The 21,590-nt window shown below is 39.0% G+C and overlaps 1 protein-coding gene across 1 annotated transcript in view; it reads right to left on the bottom strand.

Moving 5' to 3' along the window:
* LOC148425570 (collagen alpha-1(XIV) chain-like) overlaps window positions 1–21,590 on the bottom strand; it is a 106,470-nt gene that overhangs the window by 68,854 nt on the left and 16,026 nt on the right. Inside the window, exons 4-11 of the mRNA XM_088409601.1 lie at window positions 21,228–21,326; window positions 4,902–5,057; window positions 4,657–4,776; window positions 4,302–4,466; window positions 4,018–4,182; window positions 2,380–2,531; window positions 1,584–1,713; window positions 935–1,080 (exon numbers count right to left, since the gene is read on the bottom strand). Of these exons, the coding sequence (XP_088265727.1) occupies window positions 935–1,080; window positions 1,584–1,713; window positions 2,380–2,531; window positions 4,018–4,182; window positions 4,302–4,466; window positions 4,657–4,776; window positions 4,902–5,057; window positions 21,228–21,326 (1,133 nt within the window). The remainder of the gene's footprint in view (window positions 1–934; window positions 1,081–1,583; window positions 1,714–2,379; window positions 2,532–4,017; window positions 4,183–4,301; window positions 4,467–4,656; window positions 4,777–4,901; window positions 5,058–21,227; window positions 21,327–21,590) is intronic.

Raw genomic sequence — 21,590 nt, forward strand, 5'->3', positions numbered from 1 at the left:
CGTTAAGAAAAATGATTGTGGCATTTTTTTATGCCCCGTAATCCTTCCTTTTAGTGTATACTGTAGAGTAAAGTGAAAAAAATATACATAGTGAAAAAGCAGGTCAAGGCAATGGCAGCAACAATTGTTAATGCATTAAGGTAAAACATAATGGAAACATGTTGAGAAGGCCATCTTAAATAGAGACTTTTGATAGCAAACAATAGAGTGATGGTATGGACATGGGTGCTTTGGCACACTTTTGTTTTGAAGATGCTCCCGGCAGCGTCTCGCGACATGACTGGTCTTTTTCCTGCGAGTGTTCCTCTCAACTACCAATGCCAATGTTTTTCTGAAATCAGGTTCAATCGCCAAGTCAGGGCACTAGCAAATAATTCAATTATGCCGATAGTGACAATATTATACAGCACCTGTTGCCAGTGTTAACCGGTGGCTCAGACTCGTACATAAATTAGCCGCTAGCTGGTGCTCCATATAAGCTGTTGTGAAAGACATAAAGGACTCTACATTGGCCAATTTGAAGCTGACTGTCTGAAAAAGTTGCCATTCTTAATGATCACGCGTTAGAAAAAAAATATGCCACCGCAAATGTGGCATTTTAGCTGGTAAATTCATATCTTAGACCAAAATTCTTGGGGAAATATTTGTCTTAAATCTAATGTGACGAGAGAGGAAAGTAGAGTGCTGCTAAGTTAAGTTTGAATTTAAGTTTGGTCTCCTGTGTTTACAATTGCTTTTTACCAAGCAAAAACATATTTTCAGTTTTATACATTGCAATTTATATCATTTTTTTATTTATTTGGAATACTCTATATTCAATGTAAATTTTCAGTAGGCTAAACCTGATATTCAAATTTTCTGTAAGCTATCCAAATCCCAAAATTACACTAACGCGACAGCCCGATAATTGCTTCAAATCGATTTTAAACTGTACCTCCTTCTCAGCCAAGTCGCCATCATCAGTAAGCGGCGCATAAAGCACCATGTAGCCGGATGCTCCCTTCACCCTGTCCCATCTTGCTTTAATGCTGTTGTGAGTCACATCTAACAGCTGGAGGCCTGTCACTGTGGGAAGAGCCACTGCATATACACAAGACCACACACAGTGAAACAGTCAGAACCAGAATAGTGGCAAATATTAAAAATCTAATCTTTGGTAGGAGTGAGTTGCAGCCAAACAACTTCATTTTGCACTAATGGAAAAGCAATTCACTTTTAATGACTCACAGAAAGAATGACCACAATAAAAGGTGTGTCATTAGAAAAAGCATGACCGGGCATCGAAAACATAACAATGTAAGAGTTGCCAGGCTTTATTTGTATGTCTCCATTAGTGGACTCCCGATATGCATAATATGCCCTGTATGAATGGCAAATGAACTCTCTTGTTATGGGGAGATTTAATAAAGATTGACCAAAAAAATAAACATCAAACTAATGTATCCTGGAAATACATCGGGCTCAACGTCTGCATTTTGCATGGTCGAACCACAAATTCATGTCAATGTATCAAGAAAACAACAGTGAAATGGTGAATTTCTGAAGTTACGTTTGGGATGTCACAAGTTTGCACAAACACTTACGGGTTGTTTCGTATCCTTTCAATGGTTCACTGGCCTCGTTTTCATTCACAGCAAACACAGACAGCTGGTATTCGGTCTGTGAGTTGAGATGCTGCAACACCACAGAGGTGTCACGTCCGTCGACAACAGCCTGGGGTGCATGAAGAGGGTGCGAAGAGAAATAGATGAGATTGGGGAGCAGATGGTTGAAAAGTGGGGAAATGAATGTTAGTACATGAAAATACAACAATGGAACAGAGTGATGTGAAAATGAAAAGGAAAAAGGAAAACTGACAAAAGAAATTCAGTGTGATGCAGGTCTTGGAGTAGGTGTCAGCCATTTTGAACTAAAAGACCATATGAAATGTGTGCTACAGTAATCATTCCCCCATTCTTTAAAAATAGAGAGCATTTTTCTTTCTTGCACTAAAGCCTGCATTTTTTCCCCCTTCAAGCAAATAAACAATATTAGCCAAATTTCATCTTAAATTGAAAAGGTACTAAAACATGACTTCAAGTTGGTTCCGCCCATTAGCAGCTTGGATTCATTTGAAACTTCAATTGTATATAGAGTTCAGATTGTAAGTATTTCATCTGAAAAGTGCTTGACAGAAGTGAGGATGAAGAGGCTCTCTTCTTCCACATCAAATTCATTCAATATACTTTTCTTCTAACTGTGCTGTGATACATTTAGGCCTTGGAGAATATTGCCAATAACTGAAAAATGATTGATTAAATAACTGACAAGAGTAAATATAGTTAACACTAAAACTATCTTGACAGAATTTGTTTTGATAACACAAAAAAAACCCTTCACCTCATGTGGTTGTCCTCCATGAACAGGGAAATAAACCACTCTGTATTTTCCGACACTTCCGGAGGAGTGGCGCCATGTAACTCGAAAGCTCCTGGCAGTGACCTCTGATGTCACCAAGCCTGACGGTGGTCCGATTCTCTCTGGTGGCTGATCTAAAAGGGGAAAAAGGGGGAGATATTCAACACTGAGATAAGAGATCAGTGCATTCTAAAACAACATGAATAGATATGAGATAAGACATCTACTGTATTCTCTTTTCCTCTTATTTCTGGCTGTTTAGGCTCAATATTTTTAATGATTGAGTTAGAATTCATTCAAGGTGATTTGATTCATGTTTGATTCTCCCACCAGGCTGACTTAAAGTGTACATGTAGTGATGAGAAGGAAAAATATAATGTATCTGGTTTATCAAGACAAAGTCCACCCAAACGCGTTTTTTGTTTTGCTTTTGGGATGCCGTTACTTCTGTGCCCCCTGCTGGCAAGTATGGCTCTGTGCATGTTGATGTAGCAAATAGGTTTCCCGAGCTTGCTTTAGTACAACCAGCGAAAAAAAAAAAAAAGTGTTTGAATGCAGTTTTTCTTTATAAACCATACTTATTTCTCATTCTCACCACCACAGGTCGACTTGAACCGAACCAAAAGGTACATGCCTGGCTTGGTCTTGGATATTCAAATTCTAACCAGTGAGAGGCAGTCAAGCACAGATCGTGTCAATTGTGCTTGTTTAGAACACCAAATAGGAAATTATTAAAACACGTTGAAACTAACAGGCAGCTTCACTTTTAGGTTTACACATGGAATGTAGAAGTCCCATCTGTAAGTGACTTTCAGGACACTATTACATGTGTAACGTATTATAACCATATGTATGAGGGAGTTTGTTGACCTTAAATGGTAATCACCAATGAGCTAATGCTAATTGTGATTAACTAATATTTATTATAGAATATTTATTCTATTTATTTTTCATATTTATTTAATGTGCAAAAATTATGGAGAATCACTCACTTTTTTTGGGACGCAAGCTTTACAATGACAATTGAAAGAATGATACATTTTAAAAAGATGCAACAATGACAGTCCTTATTAAAAATGAATACAATGATAAATAATGATACATTTTTAAAAGTTAAGGAAAAAAATGCATGTGCAGATGAGAAAATGTGCAGGGCCCATTGTATATGAATTTGGCACACACACACACACACACACACACACACACACACACACACACACACACACACACACACACACACGCACACACGCACACACGCACACACACACGCACACACACACAGAGTGAAATATGTAATGGTTAAAATTTATTATCATTCTGATGATTTTAGCATACAGGAAGTTAAAAGAACAATTTTACTAAATATTTTTTGATATAAAAATGAGGTAGTATGGGCCTGTTGAAGTGTAGTTTCTTAAATGAATGAATTACTAAACGATATTTTAAGACCCTGAATTGATTTTCTGAAATAAATGAACGTTTCTGGTGCTTTTATGGTATTTCATTTAATTACAATGCCTGCATTTTCACTGATTTCAAATTGCACCACTGCTCCATGGTCCATGTAGTTCTTCCAGTCAGTTAGCCCGCAATTTGTTTAGTGTGTCAGTGTCCACTTACGTTCCTTAATGTCCTTGTCTTGCTGTTCCACTTGCTCACACACCGTTCTCGTCAATCCTTCCACAATGGAGCTCATAACATTAAAGTCAGCAACATTATATACATGAGAGTCATCTGGCTCTGAGGCAATAGAGCGCAGCTCATTTTCATCAGCATTCTTTACACCTGCAAAAGAAGAGGGAATACACGAGGGTATTTTGGTCTAATCTAACTGTGGGCACTTGCATCACGCTATAACAGGATAATTCACAACTCCTGTCATGTAGGTGTGTGTCCCATCTCACCAATTGCAAACAGCTCAACCCCAGCTTTTTGCAGGCTTTCTGCAGGCGGTATAACATCATCCTGAGACTTCCCATCTGTAATGAGGATCCCGATCTTAGGTACACCGACACGGGCACCAGACTCGGGCTTGAAACAGTTCTCCGAGATATAGGACAGTGCAAGCCCTGGGGAGAGACAAAGGATCCAGGAGGAAGATACATAAAAAGAGAGCGGAGGTAGAGGAATAAAAGAACGTAGACATATGGTTTATATAATGTCTAAATGAAAGGCATAGGAGCCCAATGAGAGGAGCAATGAATTTAAATTTTATTAGGGTAGTGGATAAAATAACAATGGCAAACAATAAAACAGTACCCGTGAGAGTGTTCCCTCCTTTGTAGGGAAGGTTCTTGACAGCATCGACGACAGCTTCTTTGGTTGTGAAAGCATTGAGGTGCCACTCTATCCTGGGGTCACCACTGTACTGAGCCAGGCCTGCAATCAGACGTAAACGCCCATAGAACAAATGCACATGGTAATTAAGATATTTCGACAGCCTTCAAATGACTAACGCAGTTGCATGACAGAAAGTTGAACGTTGCCGACATATAGTACCGTACCTATCCTGGTCTTGTCTATGCCGACGTCAAAGGCGTTGACCAGGTTTTCCAGGAACATGCGTACCAGCCTGAAGTTGAGGCGACCAATACTCCAAGAGCCGTCAACCAGGATCACGATGTCTGCTATGGACTCAGTGTGGCACACAAACTGTCCCGCTGAAAAGACAAGCAACAAACTAGATTTTAGAATAACATACATAAAAGCTCAAACCAAGGCTGCAAAGTTGTTCCAATGTGCATCTGAAAATCCTGCTATAAAAATTTTGAGCTACATGGTTATTCTGGTTTTACGCCAGTCTTAAAGGAGTCGTATCGTGGGAGTTCAACCTTTTGGAGATTTTAACCATGTTGCAATGCTGTTTTTTCACCTTAAACACCCTCACAGTAGTATTTCCCTCCATTGGTGCATTTCTAAGCATTCTTTGCTTATACTGTACTCTCAGCAGAGGACCCGCACGAGCAGATAAATATGACTTGAAAGAGGCCGGACGACGATAGCAAGACCTCATATTGCCTGTCCAAGAGTAAATACACGCCGACCTTATCCAGGTCTTTCAGTTATGTTTTGTTTCCATAGTTGAGGAGGAGAGGTTTTGGTCCATGTCGGCCAAGTGAACAGCAATGTTTTGTGTATTAGTTACAAAGATTTAATGTAGAATATGTCGAAGTGGCACAAATGTGTGTTTGGGTGCACATGGCCGGACAGTCAACATCAATAGTAAATAATCCAATCGCGGCCGGAACTGTTGTTATGAATACTGGTTTCCAATGGGACCGATTTAATTGGAGGAACAGCTACTAATTAGTGTGGCTTCATGCCATTATTTTGCATTTTAATGTCAGTAAAACACCTGTTTTGGCTCCTACATTCACTTCGAAGGGGTAGTCTCCACAGCGGATGATGGATGGTTGAATGTTTCGTGGCCAGGCAGCATTGAACGATGTTGCAAAGAGGGCAAGGCAGCCACACTGTCATAAGTACGGCATCAGTAAACAAGATGTTTGACTTCCTGGTTTGAAATATTGGTACTATAAAACTCATATTTAAACAGATTTAAAATTGCGTTGTGCCAAAAGTAATTTAAATGCATATATTTCACTGTGGAAAGTTTACAATATTACACGGGTCCTTTAATGCACAAAATAATTTGGCTCCACTGAAAGTTGACTTTTACAGACAACAGCTAACAGTGAAAATCGGTTCCCTGGTCTGCAAAATAAAATAATAATAGGCCATGTGCTAATTTTCTGATTATTTTATCTGATAATTTTCTTATCATTTAAAATAAGACCTTGGGCCTGACACTCTTTTAATCAAGTTGATGGCGGCAGATGAGTTGCAACTATACGAGGGGTGTAGGAAAAGTTTTAAGCATCGGTTATAAAGAAGGGTTGATGCATGCCGCAAACAAAATGTTCCTCTACACTGGGGTAAAAGCGCTCGGGTGCCATCGGAGCAAGTGTTCAGCCCTTGATGGGGACTGTGTGGAAAAATAAATGAAAAAAAAAATCTTTTAGTTTTTCCGATGCTTAAAACCTTTCCTAAACCCCTTGTAGGTGAATCTCTGGGGTCTATTGTTCTCAGTCTTAATTATGTAAAAATCCCCCCAAAATGGTCGGTATACACCATAGTAACTTGTATATCATTAGTGCTGTGTCAAAACCTCAGTCACATTTTATTAAATTTCTTATCTTTAAAAAAAGAAAAAGTACAATACTGTCAATTCACACGTGTGGGTGTTATTTTTACAATTTATTGACCAATCTACATTGTTGAAAATTGCTTGCTCATTTTCATGACACAATGCTAGTGGTTGGACAAACGTGCCATTTTTGTTGACTTTCAAAGAATGAGAAGTTTTATTTTTAATGAGGATTTTTTTTTACTTCACGCGAAGGTGACTTACCTGAAAATGACTGTTTACTGCATAATGGTCTAAACATAATAAGCTTTAGTTTTGTTCCCAGTGCAAGTCTAACAGAAAATAAATAAATAAATAATATAATCTGTGCATGCCTCCTTGATTGTTTGTCCACCCGTGAGTGATAATATTATGATAATGTTTCAGTAGGCTACATACCACGTAATATATCTTGGAAAAAGAAAGAGAAAAAAGAATTAGGATCAAATTATTTGTAAATGTATCTCAGTTTTTACCTTGACATTAACAAGCTAACGGTTTCATTTAGACCATGTGGAACAAACTGTTGACAAATTCAGCGTGGCTGTGATAAAAAAAAAAAGCAAAAAATATATATACTGTATATATATATATATATCAAAGAACAAGGCTGTATGAGGAGTATTTGATATGGTAATCATCTGAGACAATTTCATATTAAATCTGCCCGATGTTTTGAAAGATGAGCCACAATCACATATTCGATATACATTACTTGGGCAATCATGTGGCTATTGACTCACTCCCCTGCACACAAATAATGCACAGGAGGGGGGCAGCAAATCAAAGCCCTGCCTTGTGCTGCCACATAAATATGCACACAATGTTGTTGATGTCAGAGAGATTGGTCGGTTGCTACTGTGATTCGTGCTGATACATCTCATCGCTACACAACGCCTGCCTTGCAGACAACAGCCGGCTGGTCAAAGGTGCCTCTTCTTCCCCGTAGTTCCATCTGCCTTAGTTCTTTTCTTTTTTCACCACCAACACCTCTTCATCTCCCCCCTCGTCTAACACCTCCACTCCTTCCCATTGAAATGACACATCCAGAGGAATACTGGCTAAGACCTCATTTATGACATATGGCTCGAAAAATGAAGAAGGAATGAGACACAGCGAAAAGGCAACAAGTCCTCTTCAGTGGCTATATAAATTTGGTTCTCCTTTTCTCTAGACTGTAAAGAAATGCCAAGGTAGCTTCTTTGTCGGCCCACTCTCATTTGTTGAATGGATGGATGAATTAGATGGATGAACTTCTAGTTATGATGAAAAAGAGCTGCATTAGATAGAGGACTGTGCCAGTAAGTAAAAAGTTCTCCCTCATCAAAGCTATCCAAGCATATCCTTATGGTCCTTAATTTGCACATCTGGGTACAGTCAGGCTGGAACAGAAAAGTGACTCCCTCAAAAAGTTTACCAAAAAGTTAGGAGCTTAGAAATGATCAAAATTAATTGGGTAAAAAAAAAAAAAAAAAAAAAGACAACCTTAGGCATACTTAACTAACAGTGCTGAAAGTGAACCATCCCAGTGGGTTATAGGGGAAAAAAATAAAAGGACTCTTCTCCTTCAGGTTCAAGCATGTCAAGACTCAGCATTTAGTGCTAAACTGCCTTCGATACATCAGGTACTACACGGTTTTGCTGCGTGAACTATATTTGAACCTGATTTGGCATATACTGTAATCTCGTGATTGACAAAGCCACCGCTGTAACTGATCCTATTTCCATGCGAGTACAAAAATGGATGAGTATTATCCATAACTGGCAACTGTAAACATGGCTAAACTGACGGTCCACCTGGCGTTAGGTCTCAAACACAAAGCAGACAAATGCAGAAAAGTATGTGGCTCCCAGACAATCGGATTACCAAACTGGAGTGCTGAATTTTTTACTAAAACTGCGACAGCTGCAATAGTAGACCATGGTTGCCTGCCAGACTCCTCAAGCAGAGCTATAATACACACACGCACACACACACACACAGGTCATAAACAAACCCTCGAGCAAGATGGAGATACAGCATAAGTTGTTGGAGGTCAAAATACATGTACTGCTATCACATGTGTTCAGAATTTAAGATCACTTCAATTGCATACCATAGCTCAAAAATATTAAGTTCACTTAACCCATTTTTGAGTAAATTTTCACATTTAGATTATAAAACAAGTGAAAGGCAAAGTAACTGGGCATTCAAGTGGGCACAGCACGCTGACACACAGGTAGTCAAAGTGGAAGCAAAGCTATTCGGTAGATGGTACAGGAATATGGCAAAAGCAGCATTGCAGCCTGAAATGCAAAGCGAGCATTGTTACGTACTTGTATTTTCTTTCTAACTCCCAGTGTAAAGCCGCGGAGGACAAAACAGTAAAATTAACAATCTGGATTCATGTTACTGTATATTTTTAACAAAACCGTAGACCGGCAGAGGGGTAGGCCTCTGTTCCGTCTGTCAAGTTTTTGGCTGGTTTATTACAATGATTGCAAGTAGAGTATATGTACGTAGCCACAATTATATAAGGTGCTTGTAAATTTAATACTGTGCATGGCCAAATTTTAAGTCATGTGGCTGAAAAAAAGCGTTAAATGTGGCCAAAGAGGACTTACGAGTTAGGTTGGGTTCATACCATTTTTTTTCTAAACAATAAAATCATTTAAAGATATAAAATATTTTAAGAAAACATTTTTGTTGTTGTTGTATTTTTTGGCAGATCACACGCAAATTTCTTTAAGTCAATCTAAGGTTCAGAGGGCTATTTGAATGCTAAAAAAATTAAAAGCGGTAAACTTAAGTCTGTCCATTATATCTGTCCATTATAAATCCTTGCTTTATGTCGCTGGAACTAACCAGTGAAAAATTTCTCCTCAAAAATACAAAATTGCGAATTCACGTCACTATCTCAACCACGAAACGGTTTAATCTCGTAAACTGGGGGCCCACTGTATTTATTTTTTACATCACTTTTTTATTTTTTTAGGGTTTGCAGCAATTTCGAGCTTATCCCAGGTGACTATACCCAGGAGACTATAGGAAGACTATACCCAAGATCTCGTTGGCTTCAAGTGTGATTTTTCCGGTTTCCTTTTTCCCAACAGTTTTGCTTGAAAGGTGACATTTTTAAATGTGAAGTGAAACTCACCCAACTCTTAAAACTAACACTTAACATTTCTCACGCTTTTTTTCTATGTTGCTGTTTCCTGGCTCTATTTTCAAATTGCTTCTCACCACACAAGCTTGATTGATTGGTGACTTCTTTTTCACCAAGGATCAGACAGAATATGCTACAATTTCAGTCTCTCGCTTGTGGGGTTTTCTTTCCCACCCACCACTTATGACATTGCAGAAGCTAAAATTAATGTCAAGAACAGTGACAGTTATGCAGATAGAGTGATGGTCCCCACATGACGCAGGCATTTCACTCTTAATCAACTTTGGATTCCAGGGTAAAACTACTTTTAAAACAGCAATTCACTCCCACAACCATGATAATTTATTGCAAAGATAATCAAAATGTGCAGTCTTGATGTAAGATAAATCCAGAACGCAAAATGATAATGGGATATCACGCTGCCTTGCCGTTATGGCTGGCCAAAATTTACGGCAGCACAGTTGCAGACTGGTATCTCCCTCTCGTCATAAATCAGCTGGAAAACTCTCCAGCTTTCCTGTGACAGTGCAAAGAATATGTTGAACCCAATTCTTAAAAAGAACAGCTTCCTGTATGTGTTGGATAAAGCTTCCATCCAACTCAGTCTTTGTAGTCTTTTCTTTTTTCAACAATGTTGTGAATTGCAGTAAAAATTAAAAGAACATCACAACCTAAGTGAAGAATGCTCACAAAGGTTTTCTAAGGGAACTGAGACGGGGGCTCAAAAAGAAGATTTTCTTTCTTTTTTTTTTGTCGAGTTTATTAGATATGGCAACATGACGTCTGCCATTTTCTTAGTGATCCTCATCGCACCTCAATAAACTCCGCCACTTATTACTATTCATGCAGGAGTCTGTGGGCCTGCCACGGCAGAGTGCGATTCGTTGGGCGATACGCCATCATTTCAACGTTGCATTTTGACTGTTTGTCTCATTCCACGAGTGACCTTTCATGGCATCTTGAACTTTAATCGACTGCCTGGCTCACTGCAAAGATGTTCTGACACAACAGATGCTTTATGTAATGGCGCGATCCACCAAGAGGCTTTCCCTAAACCCGTCTCTCCTCTACCTTTGTCTGTTTGCTTTGCCTGTTCTCTCCATTCTGTTTGTCTTAACCTAATCTCTGTGCTTGGGTGCTCACATATTTGTTGAGCTGAGTAGGCTTCTATTTCGAAATTGGGCCTCCTCTTATCATATCTGGCTTTTATTCTTTAGTCCTATGCACATACTGAAAAAAAAAAGGTATGGCTGACTAAGTGGATCTAATAAATACGGCTTAATAATTGATTTTGCAAGTGGGGGAAATAGATTATAAACACACTGATTCACAATTACTTGTTTCCTGGTTTATACTTCACAAAATCAGGCTTATGTCTGAAAAGGAAAATTGCAATATTGATGTATTCTAATTATAAATTACATATAACACATGGAGGTAGCTAAAAACATTCACAAAGTTACAGCAAATACAGTAGAAATCCTTAGTTTTGAGAAAAATCCATGTAAAATTTTGGTACGCACATTTTTTTTAAATGGTGAGCATCGTCTACTAATCTCGTATTATCCTACACTTTGATTACAGTGTGAACCTTGTGGCTGCTGGGCAATGAAAGTTAAGACCTAAAGAAGGTTTTTGTTTTGTTTTTTGAAATCCCATAATGGACATTCCTGTCCAAAATTTGTATTTTTGTCAATAACCTCAAAACTAATCCCCGGGACATAAACCTGGTTTTATGAAACCGCCTCACCTTTATACCTTACACCCGTACTATAGTATGGGCCATAAACTATCCACAAGGGTTGGAGGTGTGCTGAGGCCTAGCCCAGGAGACTTTGGGTGATACTGTAGGGGCATACATTAGACTGGTCATCACCTACTTGCATCTCATCAAGAAAATGAGGAAGTAAAAAAAAAAAACAACTGCATTCACACTTTGTTGCACTTATCAATGCTTTATCATGTTTACAGTCACCACTACCCCACTCATAATACAACTATGCGTTATTGCTTGCTGCATTATTAACTTTTCTGACATTTTAGATTTGTGCCATTATGACAGATAATCAATGATAAGTAACTATTATTAACCAAGCCATGCTATACCCAGCCCATGCTTTTCAATACATTCTCAGGCCAGGTAAGTGAAAAATGTTTGTGTGTGCCACGAATCCTTCACACGCGTCAACACGCCAGTCAAATGTGTCTCAAACCCGGCTTTTTTTAATTCAAGACTATGCTCACTCCTCTCCGTTATAGTGGGCAACACCCACTCTAGATTCTAAACAACAGTGTGTGACAGCCATGGGAGAGCATCTTGATTTATCTGACTGGGACTGCATTATACAACCCCCAGTTTTATTGGTGATTACGCAGTACATAAATAAACAAGCAGTGTCTATCTTGGCATTGCACCAAATATAAGAGCAGAAAAAACACACAATTTCTTGTTTTCCCCATCCATCTATCCACTTTCAGGAAACACACTTAATTGGTCACCAGCGAAATGCAAGACACATTCATAACAACAATTCACAGTCACAAACCTACCTGCAGTGAATTTTAAGTTTTGACTTTTTTTTAATGTGGGAAAAGGCTGGCCAGAGTGCAGATTCAAACTCCCAACCTCCAAACTGTGAGGGCAATAGCTATATATAAGTGCTATAGTTGTTGTCACAACTGATAAAAATATGCATCATAATTGAAAAGATGATATTGGCAGTTAGGGGTAAATCTAAAATGTAAAAAAGAGTTTTTAGGGTAACAATGAACAAATATTTTAATAACTGATACAATCATCTGTGATTGTAGATTAATCTGATCAATATTTTTATTGATCTTTGATCATAAATCATTTACAGTGTTAATCTGATAAATAGGCAAAAATGCTGAGTGCTGTTTTCCAGCGTAAATGCAAATGTTTCAGATAATCAGTTTGTTCTCATGGAGGACAACAAAAGTTGGAGGGTATTTATTGATGAGAAGCTGAAAGATAGAGGGTATGAATTTTTATTTTCAGTTAGAAAAATCAAAGCACCGCTACTGTTCTGCTCTTGATTTCAGGTGATACAAATTTAGAGGGAGCCATATCCAGGCATGCTTTTTTCTTTTTTCAATCAATCAATCAATCAAATTTTATTTATATAGCCCTAAATCACCGAAGTCTCAAAGGGCTTCACAGAATGAAAAGAGGTCATACAGAGACATCTTTTCAATGTAAGGTACACAACAGCATCCCCTGTCAAAGCTCCCAGAAGGGGAAGGAAAAACTCAAAAACCCCAATTTGGGGAAAATCAGAAACCTCCAGAAGGGACCACAGGTGGGAGGAGCCCCCTTCCAGGCCCACAGGTTGAAGTGGATGCTGCATGTACCGAACACAGAAACAATATAAATTACAGAAAACATATTGTGCTATATAGTGCAGTGATGTCTTGACAGCAGGCAAAGCCATTGGGCAGGAACCATCCCGCAATTCCAGCCAGGTGGACCGCAGACGGCTAGACTCCTAACCCGTGATGGTCGACCAGCGCAGGACCCAATGGAGGCGGTCAAGTCAACCCTCACCATCTAGCTAGCCCCCTCTCCCGGCCGGAAGAGGGGGGCAGGAAAAAAGAAGAAGGCTGCAGACAGGCTAATTTAACTAAATGCTTTTGAGTATAGATGTGTTTTTAGTCGGGATTTAAAGATTTCTACCGAGGTGGCTGCGCGAACTTCCATAGGTAGGGCATTCCATAGTACTGGCGCGCGAATGGAAAATGCCCTTGATCCCGCAGACTTCTTTTTAGCCCGTGGGGTCGATAGCAAACCGGCATTTTGCGATCGAAGTTGTCGGGACGGAACATAAGGTGATACTAAGTCGACGAGATAGGAAGGAGCTAAACCGTGTAAAATTTTATAAGTAATTAACAACACCTTAAAATCACATCTCACGTGTATTGGAAGCCAATGCAGGTCAGCTAGAATCGGAGTAATATGATCAAACTTTCTCGTCCTTGTCAATAGTCTCGCCGCTGCATTCTGTACACACTGCAGGCTTTTAATGTGAGACATGGGAAGGCCAGAAAACAAAATGTTGCAATAGTCTAGGCGCGACGTAACAAATGCATGAATTAATGTTTCTGCATCGCTAAGAGAAAGAATAGGGCGAATTTTAGCTATATTGCGGAGGTGAAAAAACGCCGTTCTTGTCATGTTATTAATATGTGTTCGAAAGGAGAGAGTTGAGTCAAATATCACGCCGAGATTTTTTGCAGAACTACTTTGGGAAATAATACAGTTTTTTAGGTTCAGCGTGGTATTCTTAAGCAGGTGCTGATGATGAGCAGGGCCAATAAATAACATCTCAGTTTTATTAGGGTTGAGAAGCAGAAAAAAAAAAAAAAAAAAAAAAAAAAAAGCCTTGCCGGAAAATGCAATCAATTTCCAAATTAGCCATATCATTCCACCTAGCAAACTGTAACTAATTATACAACGACTGACACATTGCTGTGTCTCTTCCAAAACGTAATGTATTTAACCTGGCTTTCATCCCGAAGTCGATTTGCATCTGCAGGTAGTTTGTGTGACATCGCATCACAGGATTTCAATATTTCAGGTGCCACTATTTTCACCATTTTTTTTTTTTTCACACCAGGTGGAAAGGCGCACAAGGGTACAAAAATCGTAATAAATGACCTCTTTACTTTAACGGTCCTTGTCATCAGTGACCCACATACCACCAGAGAAGTCCCCAAAGTGCAGTGTCATACAATTAGCTTAACCTCGCAGCGAACCCTATTACTTAATTGAGGACAAGGACAAAAGTCTGGCAAGTGCACCCTCTCTCTACCCAGCATGCAAACCAAAGTGAGCGATGGTCGATGTTCTCCCGAGACTGTGAATCGACACCCAGCTTGTGCAAAGCCAACTCAGCGTTGAATAGAAACGATTCAGCTGTGGGCCATAGTGTAATGCAATTAATGACACATTGGCAAGATTGAATGTGCGGTGGGGGGGGGGTGCAAATGGCAGACGACATGAGATGAGTTTCCACCGTGAGGCCTTTTGCTGCCTCCTCGCTTGGCATTGAAGTTTATGTTCATTATTTTTCAATTCTCCTCCCTGCTTTTCCTGCTGCTCTTCATCGTGTCATATTTATACGGGCTCACCAGCTGTCATCATCATCATCATCATCACTCTACCCTCTTGTGAACTGGCAACATAAGCAGATGATTCAAATTATGTTGAAGCCTTCAATGACTTCAATGGGCTGCTGCCTGCCATAATAGTTCGCCAACATGGTGACATATTTTGGGACATAAACTTTTACCGTCTCTTTGCCACAACATGCAGATGGGAAATGCACAAACAAGAAATTGATTAAAACAATGACGGCAGAAATGTAAGCAACCAAGTGGAAGAAGAAGAAGCTGCTGCGCATGCATAACAATATTGCTGGCAGTATGCCATTTGATAGAACACTGCTGAAATTTGCACAGGACAAGATTAAAAAAAAGCTTGCTGAATTCTGCAAGCGGATAACCTTAGATGTCATCTTGTGGTGTGTTTCGCTTTCATTTACTGCCTCATTGAAAAGCACTAGAGACGGGTTTACACTGCATGGTTCAAATGATACGAGATGTTTTTCTTGCTGTCCAATTGTTTATTGCCGCCCAGTGTTGTCTGTCTGGCTTTTCAAATAAACTTACCACCAAATGAATCAAGTCAGTTTTTTTTTATAAAGAGGCAATTCACAACCCAAGTTATCTCGAGGCACTTCACATAAGAAAAGCATGTCCAACCACACTCCTCACAAATCAAACAACAAGCTGAACCCAACATTAGCAAGCACTTGGCAATTGAATGCTTGGGATCACTCACACAAACAGGGATCAAATTTAATGAGGTACACTTTACTTTTGGATTTTGGAACCGATAACTAATGTATATGCGAGTTTTACAAAAACAATACAACAATCTTGCCAATCATTTGAAGAGCTATCAAATCTATTTGAATGATTTATTTACTGTACAGCCGGCCACCACTGTTTGGGAGGGATTGGGAACTTCTCGGTCAAATATAGCCAAAATTTGCATATAGTTTATGCCCCACTGAAATGTATTGGGAAAGAATAACTTTAACTAATCCCCAAACGCTAAAAAAAATCATTCAATACACGGAACATAGTACAATACTAAATATACTAACACAATACTACAAAAAATTGCTGATGATTACATGCTGAGAAACCCTGTATCATTAAATTTGAGAGCACAGAATGTCTGAACAATGGTTCATTGAGCTTTAAAATATGACTTTACAACCAATCACAGATTTTATATGAAATAAAAAATATCTGATCCAGTTGATCAGATATGTGTAAAGCAGACATGTCCAAAGTCTTGCCCAGGAGCAGAATGCGGTTTGAGGTCACATTTTATCTGGCTTGCCTCCTCTGTCATAAAAACTAATCATTTCTGCCCCCCGCTTCATGTCTCTTAATTGCAACGCGCGTAGCTCCTCACCCCTTAAAATGTAGAATGGGACCTGGAAGTTGATTTCACGCTGTCATATTAAGGAGCGTCCCAATTGCCTTAAACAGGCATAGAGATGCAAAGTTAGATCATGGAGGTGCTTCCACAGGCTAGCTCAAATCTAAGATTATAATTTAAAATGAAGTTAACAGTAAAATATCATGTTTCAAAAGAACTCAAATGAAGATGACTAACACGCATTTGAATTGGTGGTCGGATGAAAAAATGAACATCAGCCAAAAATTTAGCAGCTAAATTGTGAGCCCAAAAGTTTTCACCCCATCCAAATCTGACCCATCTTTCCAACATTTCTGGACAACCCTGGTATAAAGCTGTCTGCTTCAACTGAGTAAATAAAGAGCGATAGGATACGAGGGTCTTTAAAAGGAATGAGGAAGCCGTGTGCATAACATTGATTGTATTGACAATAATAATTATTTGATTATTAATTGCAGTACTGCAACTCAATGAATAATCGCACGCCAAACCTACACCAACAGATGTAGTAGCAGTGTTGTTGTCCGTAGCACAGGATGCAAGAGCATCTGCTACAAGAGGGAAGTACAAAGTTCTAAATTAAAGGGCCATCAGGAGAGTGCAAAGTATCCTCCTTAGCAGAGGTAATTACAGAGCCAAAGAACTCACATAGAGTCACAAATAAAGGATGTCTGACACAGGGGTTTCTGTGAGGGAGGAAGCTTGCGAGGGTGATGCTGGAACATGACGCTCCCTTCCATCTTTCACTATCAGAACGTTCGATGTCAACAGAATCGCATTGGCCTTCGGTTCAACTTGACTACATGTGTCCCTTGGGTTCATTGCATGTGCCTGTGCATGTTTATGTGTGTGCTGGTCTTATGCTTCAGTGATGGTGCGAGGGGATCAAATTTTGCCCTTTATTGTTCATTTGAGAGTGTATGCACGAGGCTCTTATTGCTTTTAGTGTTCTGTAACAAGCTCGCATTTGTACTTAATCTTATTGTTGACTTGTTCATGGCTTTTTATGTTGTTAATATGTAGATTTGACTTACATTTGGATGAAGTGAAGTCATATAATTAACAACAAAAAGACCAAATGAGCATTTGTTGTGTATTAGGTTATATTTGATTTTTTTTAACCAGTAGCTAGGCTTCCTTCTAAGCAATGTCATCCCTCTCTATGAGAGCAAATGAGAGCAAATGAGCATTTGAGCATCTAATATTAGGTTGTATTAGAGTTTTTTTAACCAGTAGCTTGCAATGTCATCCCTCTCTATGACTCTGAAACCAATTCAACCAAGAGTGTATTAACAAAAGTATGTGACACAGTATTTGTTATAATTTGCAACCTCTAACCGAATCGTAGCAACTCTCAGTGCAACAAAGACCATTAAAGCTGATAGTGAAAGCGAAAAGATGTGTGTGCTTGTGCTGTCAAGAGATTCAAAAATGAATAATTAAGACATGTACTGTACTTTACTGATCTAATTAATCGCTTCTCATGCTTCCCTAAAAAACTCAGGGAAAAAAAAAACTTCAACCAGCTTTTGTTTTCCAAGAAACCCGGTGTTATTGTGGCAGATGAACAGATTTATATACAACAACAAAAATAAGCTTCAGTAATTAATTTTCTTTGACAGACTTTACCAGATGCAGTACCTGCTGCCATATTTGAGAATAGTCCCAAGTGCCAGTTGCAACCTTTTGTTTCAATCATTAGGAAGAGTTATGCTGTTTCTTTTATCAATGGCCAAATAATTTGAAAATAGCAAATAAAACATTGTCCAACCTGTCCATCACAGACTTGTTCAATCGTTGGATGTTCCAGTTTAGTTTAGCAAAAAGCTTTGTGAACACCTCAAGCACAAGAAGCTTGATGCATATAAACAAATCTAATAAACATACAGAAATCATAACGTTTGTTACATTGGATTAGTTAAATTGGATTAAAAACACTTTAACTATGACTTTAATGAATCGATTGTAATTATTTTGTTATTTTGACACCTCTGTTTTGTGCTTCTGTTCTCAAAATGTTAATAAAAGGTCATACTTTTATTGGAAACAAAATGTGGTTTCAAAGATCTGTCGTGACTTACGGTGCATGTAAAATTTTGGGCTCAACCGGAGATTAAAATCTGTTTAACTACTTGGAGGCTAATGAACAACATCTGTGACACACACACACATAAACATCACTGTTTGATCTGATGCCACACAGCTGTCCAAATAATCATCTATCAGCTATCATTTTTGAGGCAACATTGGTTAGGGCCAACTTCCAATAAAAATACATTACTGCCTAACACGAGTCTCACTAATGAATTTGTTCTTGCTTTGAAAAGTAAAACAAGCATCCTGTATGTAATGTGCTGTATGAGTAGTTAGAGAGATAGGATAAGAGGGTTTCTAAAAGGAATGAGGAAGTAGTGTGCATACGATTGATTGTCTGATAGTGTCAGACACCCAATCTTAGAAGGAAAAGCTATAGGAAGGAAGGGAGGAAAAATGCTCTGTAAAAGTAACAATATTGAAATAAAAAAATATGGTGACAGGCCAATACTGAAATGCTTAGACCTTTGTTCTGTGAGAATAATGTTTGTCTGTGAGTGTTTAAATTTACATCCTTTTGGCCCAGTAATTCATCAACCTTAACTTTGTTTTTCTCAGAGCAGATATTGACATGGACAGAGGTAGGGGTTGGGGGGAAGAGTCATTGATAGATTATTTAAATCCGGCATTTAAGTTGCAGACCTACACAGGAGCAGAGTTACGTGTTAGTTTCACTGAGGAGTAGAGGGCAGCTGTTGAAGAAAGTGCTTGCGCAAAGCATAAAACAGTAAAGTAGTTACAGTTGCCAAGAAAATGCTCTTGCCCATTCGACACGATAACATAGACTGTTTCAGGGTTATGAATGCAGATCTCGCACGGTGAAATTAATTAAAATGATATAATACTATACGCACAAACACCTGCCCGTGATAGAAGCCCTAATAAGTCACAAAGGAACATAAAAGAACACCTTTCATTCATCCAGAGTGTGACATTATCATCATCACCACAGTACACAAAAGCTCAGAGACACGCAAGGCATTCATTGACTACTGACGCACAGCGGCATACTATTATAAAGCCCAAGAGATGTGAAGCACAACACTAATGAAGGTCACCTTTGCTGCAGTGAGTGGTTGTGATAAAGCAGCGAGAAGGAAATTCAAATGTCTAATCTATCAACAGAGAGGAGAGGATGAGAAGATAGAACAGGGGCTGCAATTATTTGATGGTAAAGTTTTGTCTATTGAAAGAAATCTGTCATTAAAAAAAACTTTTTTGGGCAAGTTAAAAAAAAAAAAAGATCATATACAGTAATTATTTCCTGTCACTGTGGAAGGGGTGTATTGGTTGATCTATTCGTCTCGAACCATATCGGTTCGTATATCACCGTTTAGTGCATACAAATTGATGATGACTATGCAAGCTAATTGCACTATATGCACTCCAAGACACGTAGAAGTACACTTGCACTTAAATCAGTTTGCCAAACGGGAGTAAACAAATTACACAAGAACAAAACAACAATATACAAACAAGAGATTGAAGGCCCACAGACAGCGGGATATCCATGGATTGTGTTTTGGTTTGTCAGGCGCCATTGCCTGGGGAGAAATAAAAGTGGAGCTGCCAAGACATGCTATTGTTAGGTTAAGCTAACTGCTAACCACTCACACGCTGCTGTCGAGTCCTCTAAAGCCAGATCCTTAACACACAAAATCGGCGATGTGGGAAAACAACTAGCGGAAAATAGCTCTAAGTTGGGAATTGTTGCATTGATTAAATTGTGGAAACCTGGCTACATGCTCAGATTCCCCACACCTCATTGCAACAGTATTTGAGGGTAACCATGGAATAAAGTCAAGTTAGCTTTTATTTTCAGTCTTAACACAAACTGGCTTCATTGAAACTACATGAATGGTTCTGAGATGTTGCAATCCCTCTACAACCTATGATGAATTCCCTCCATGCAAAATGGAATCCCAATAATAACCCAGCCTAACGTGCAGAAGACTAACCAAGCTGCCAGAGTAAAATGAGGTTCTGTCCGTTTAACTTCTATCCATTCACACCACATGCTAGAATGAGCACTAAGTATTTTTCCAAAAATGACTTGTAGTTGTGTTTAAAACTTTCTGTTCTATTAGAAACAGCTACGAGCATTCCAAATCCCGCCATAATAAACTTTATAAGCACACAGAAAACATTCACAGAAAACACAGACAGAAAACTCATTGGAAGTAAAGAACTGCTCAAACCAGTTTTTTTTTTTTTTTTTTTAGCAAAATGCGACTTTTTTGTTGTTGTTTTCCATCTGTGTTTACATTGAAATGTTTTTTGTAATACACAATAAACAGTGAACCTTTACCACATTTAAAAATTAAGTCTGTTTGGGACGAAGCACAAATAAATCATTCCTGTCTCTTTCATTTCACTGTATTTCAATCTGTAGTGTATGACTAAGGCCGCCAGTTCAAATAAGATCTCAGTTTCAAGATGAAAAGCCAGACAGTCTTGTCTGGGCCGAGGTAGTTCAGGTTTATAGGAAACCACAAAGACGCAAGACCCTCCTTGACAAATACATCACTCAGCCCTGTGTGTACACAACTCTGAATGATTTACCAACAGAGTGTAAATAGGATTAGCATTTGATTTTTGTATTTCTGCAGTTTTCAAGAGGGGGGTTTTGTTGTCACCGGGAAGCACAAAGACTCAGCATGTAGGAAGAAATTCTCCATTATCCAGCTGGACATGGAAAGACCCTGGGCGCACATTTGTTTTGGCATTGAGTTGTAATAAGCTGCTGTTTTGAAATGACCCTGACAGCTGTTTGCGCTGCGCCATTTCATCGCCAGAATAAACACTTTTTTGTTTTATTCTTTTCATATGAGCATCACATTAACGCGCATGTGATGCCCGATCCACATTGCAACTTTGGGCGCATTCATCTTACCTCCGGAGATCTCGTTGACATCTTCGGGCAGAATCAATGAATTGGTCAGGTGCTGTGGCTCCGCATTGCCTCCTCCATCACCCTTGCCCAGCTCAACTGCTGCACATGGAAGAGAATAGACACGTCATATGAAGCACTGTTCTGTGAAACCCCACTACATTGGGGTTCATCCTCTATGCTATACGACTTAAGCAAACATTTTTTTTTGAATGATTACTGGCAAGTCAGATTTTAGAGTTATTGACACAAATTTTAATTAAGATGAGATACGCTGGTATGCTGTGGCAGCCCTGTCAACCAATGCCTACATGGCGGCCATGTTAGCAAGGATGACTTTCCCATCTAAGGCAATTCATAGATATT

Source organism: Hippichthys cyanospilos, chromosome 3, assembly GCF_059441005.1.
Source record: "Hippichthys cyanospilos isolate Australia breed blue-spotted pipefish chromosome 3, RoL_Hcya_1.0, whole genome shotgun sequence".
NCBI classification, from domain to species: domain Eukaryota; kingdom Metazoa; phylum Chordata; class Actinopteri; order Syngnathiformes; family Syngnathidae; genus Hippichthys; species Hippichthys cyanospilos.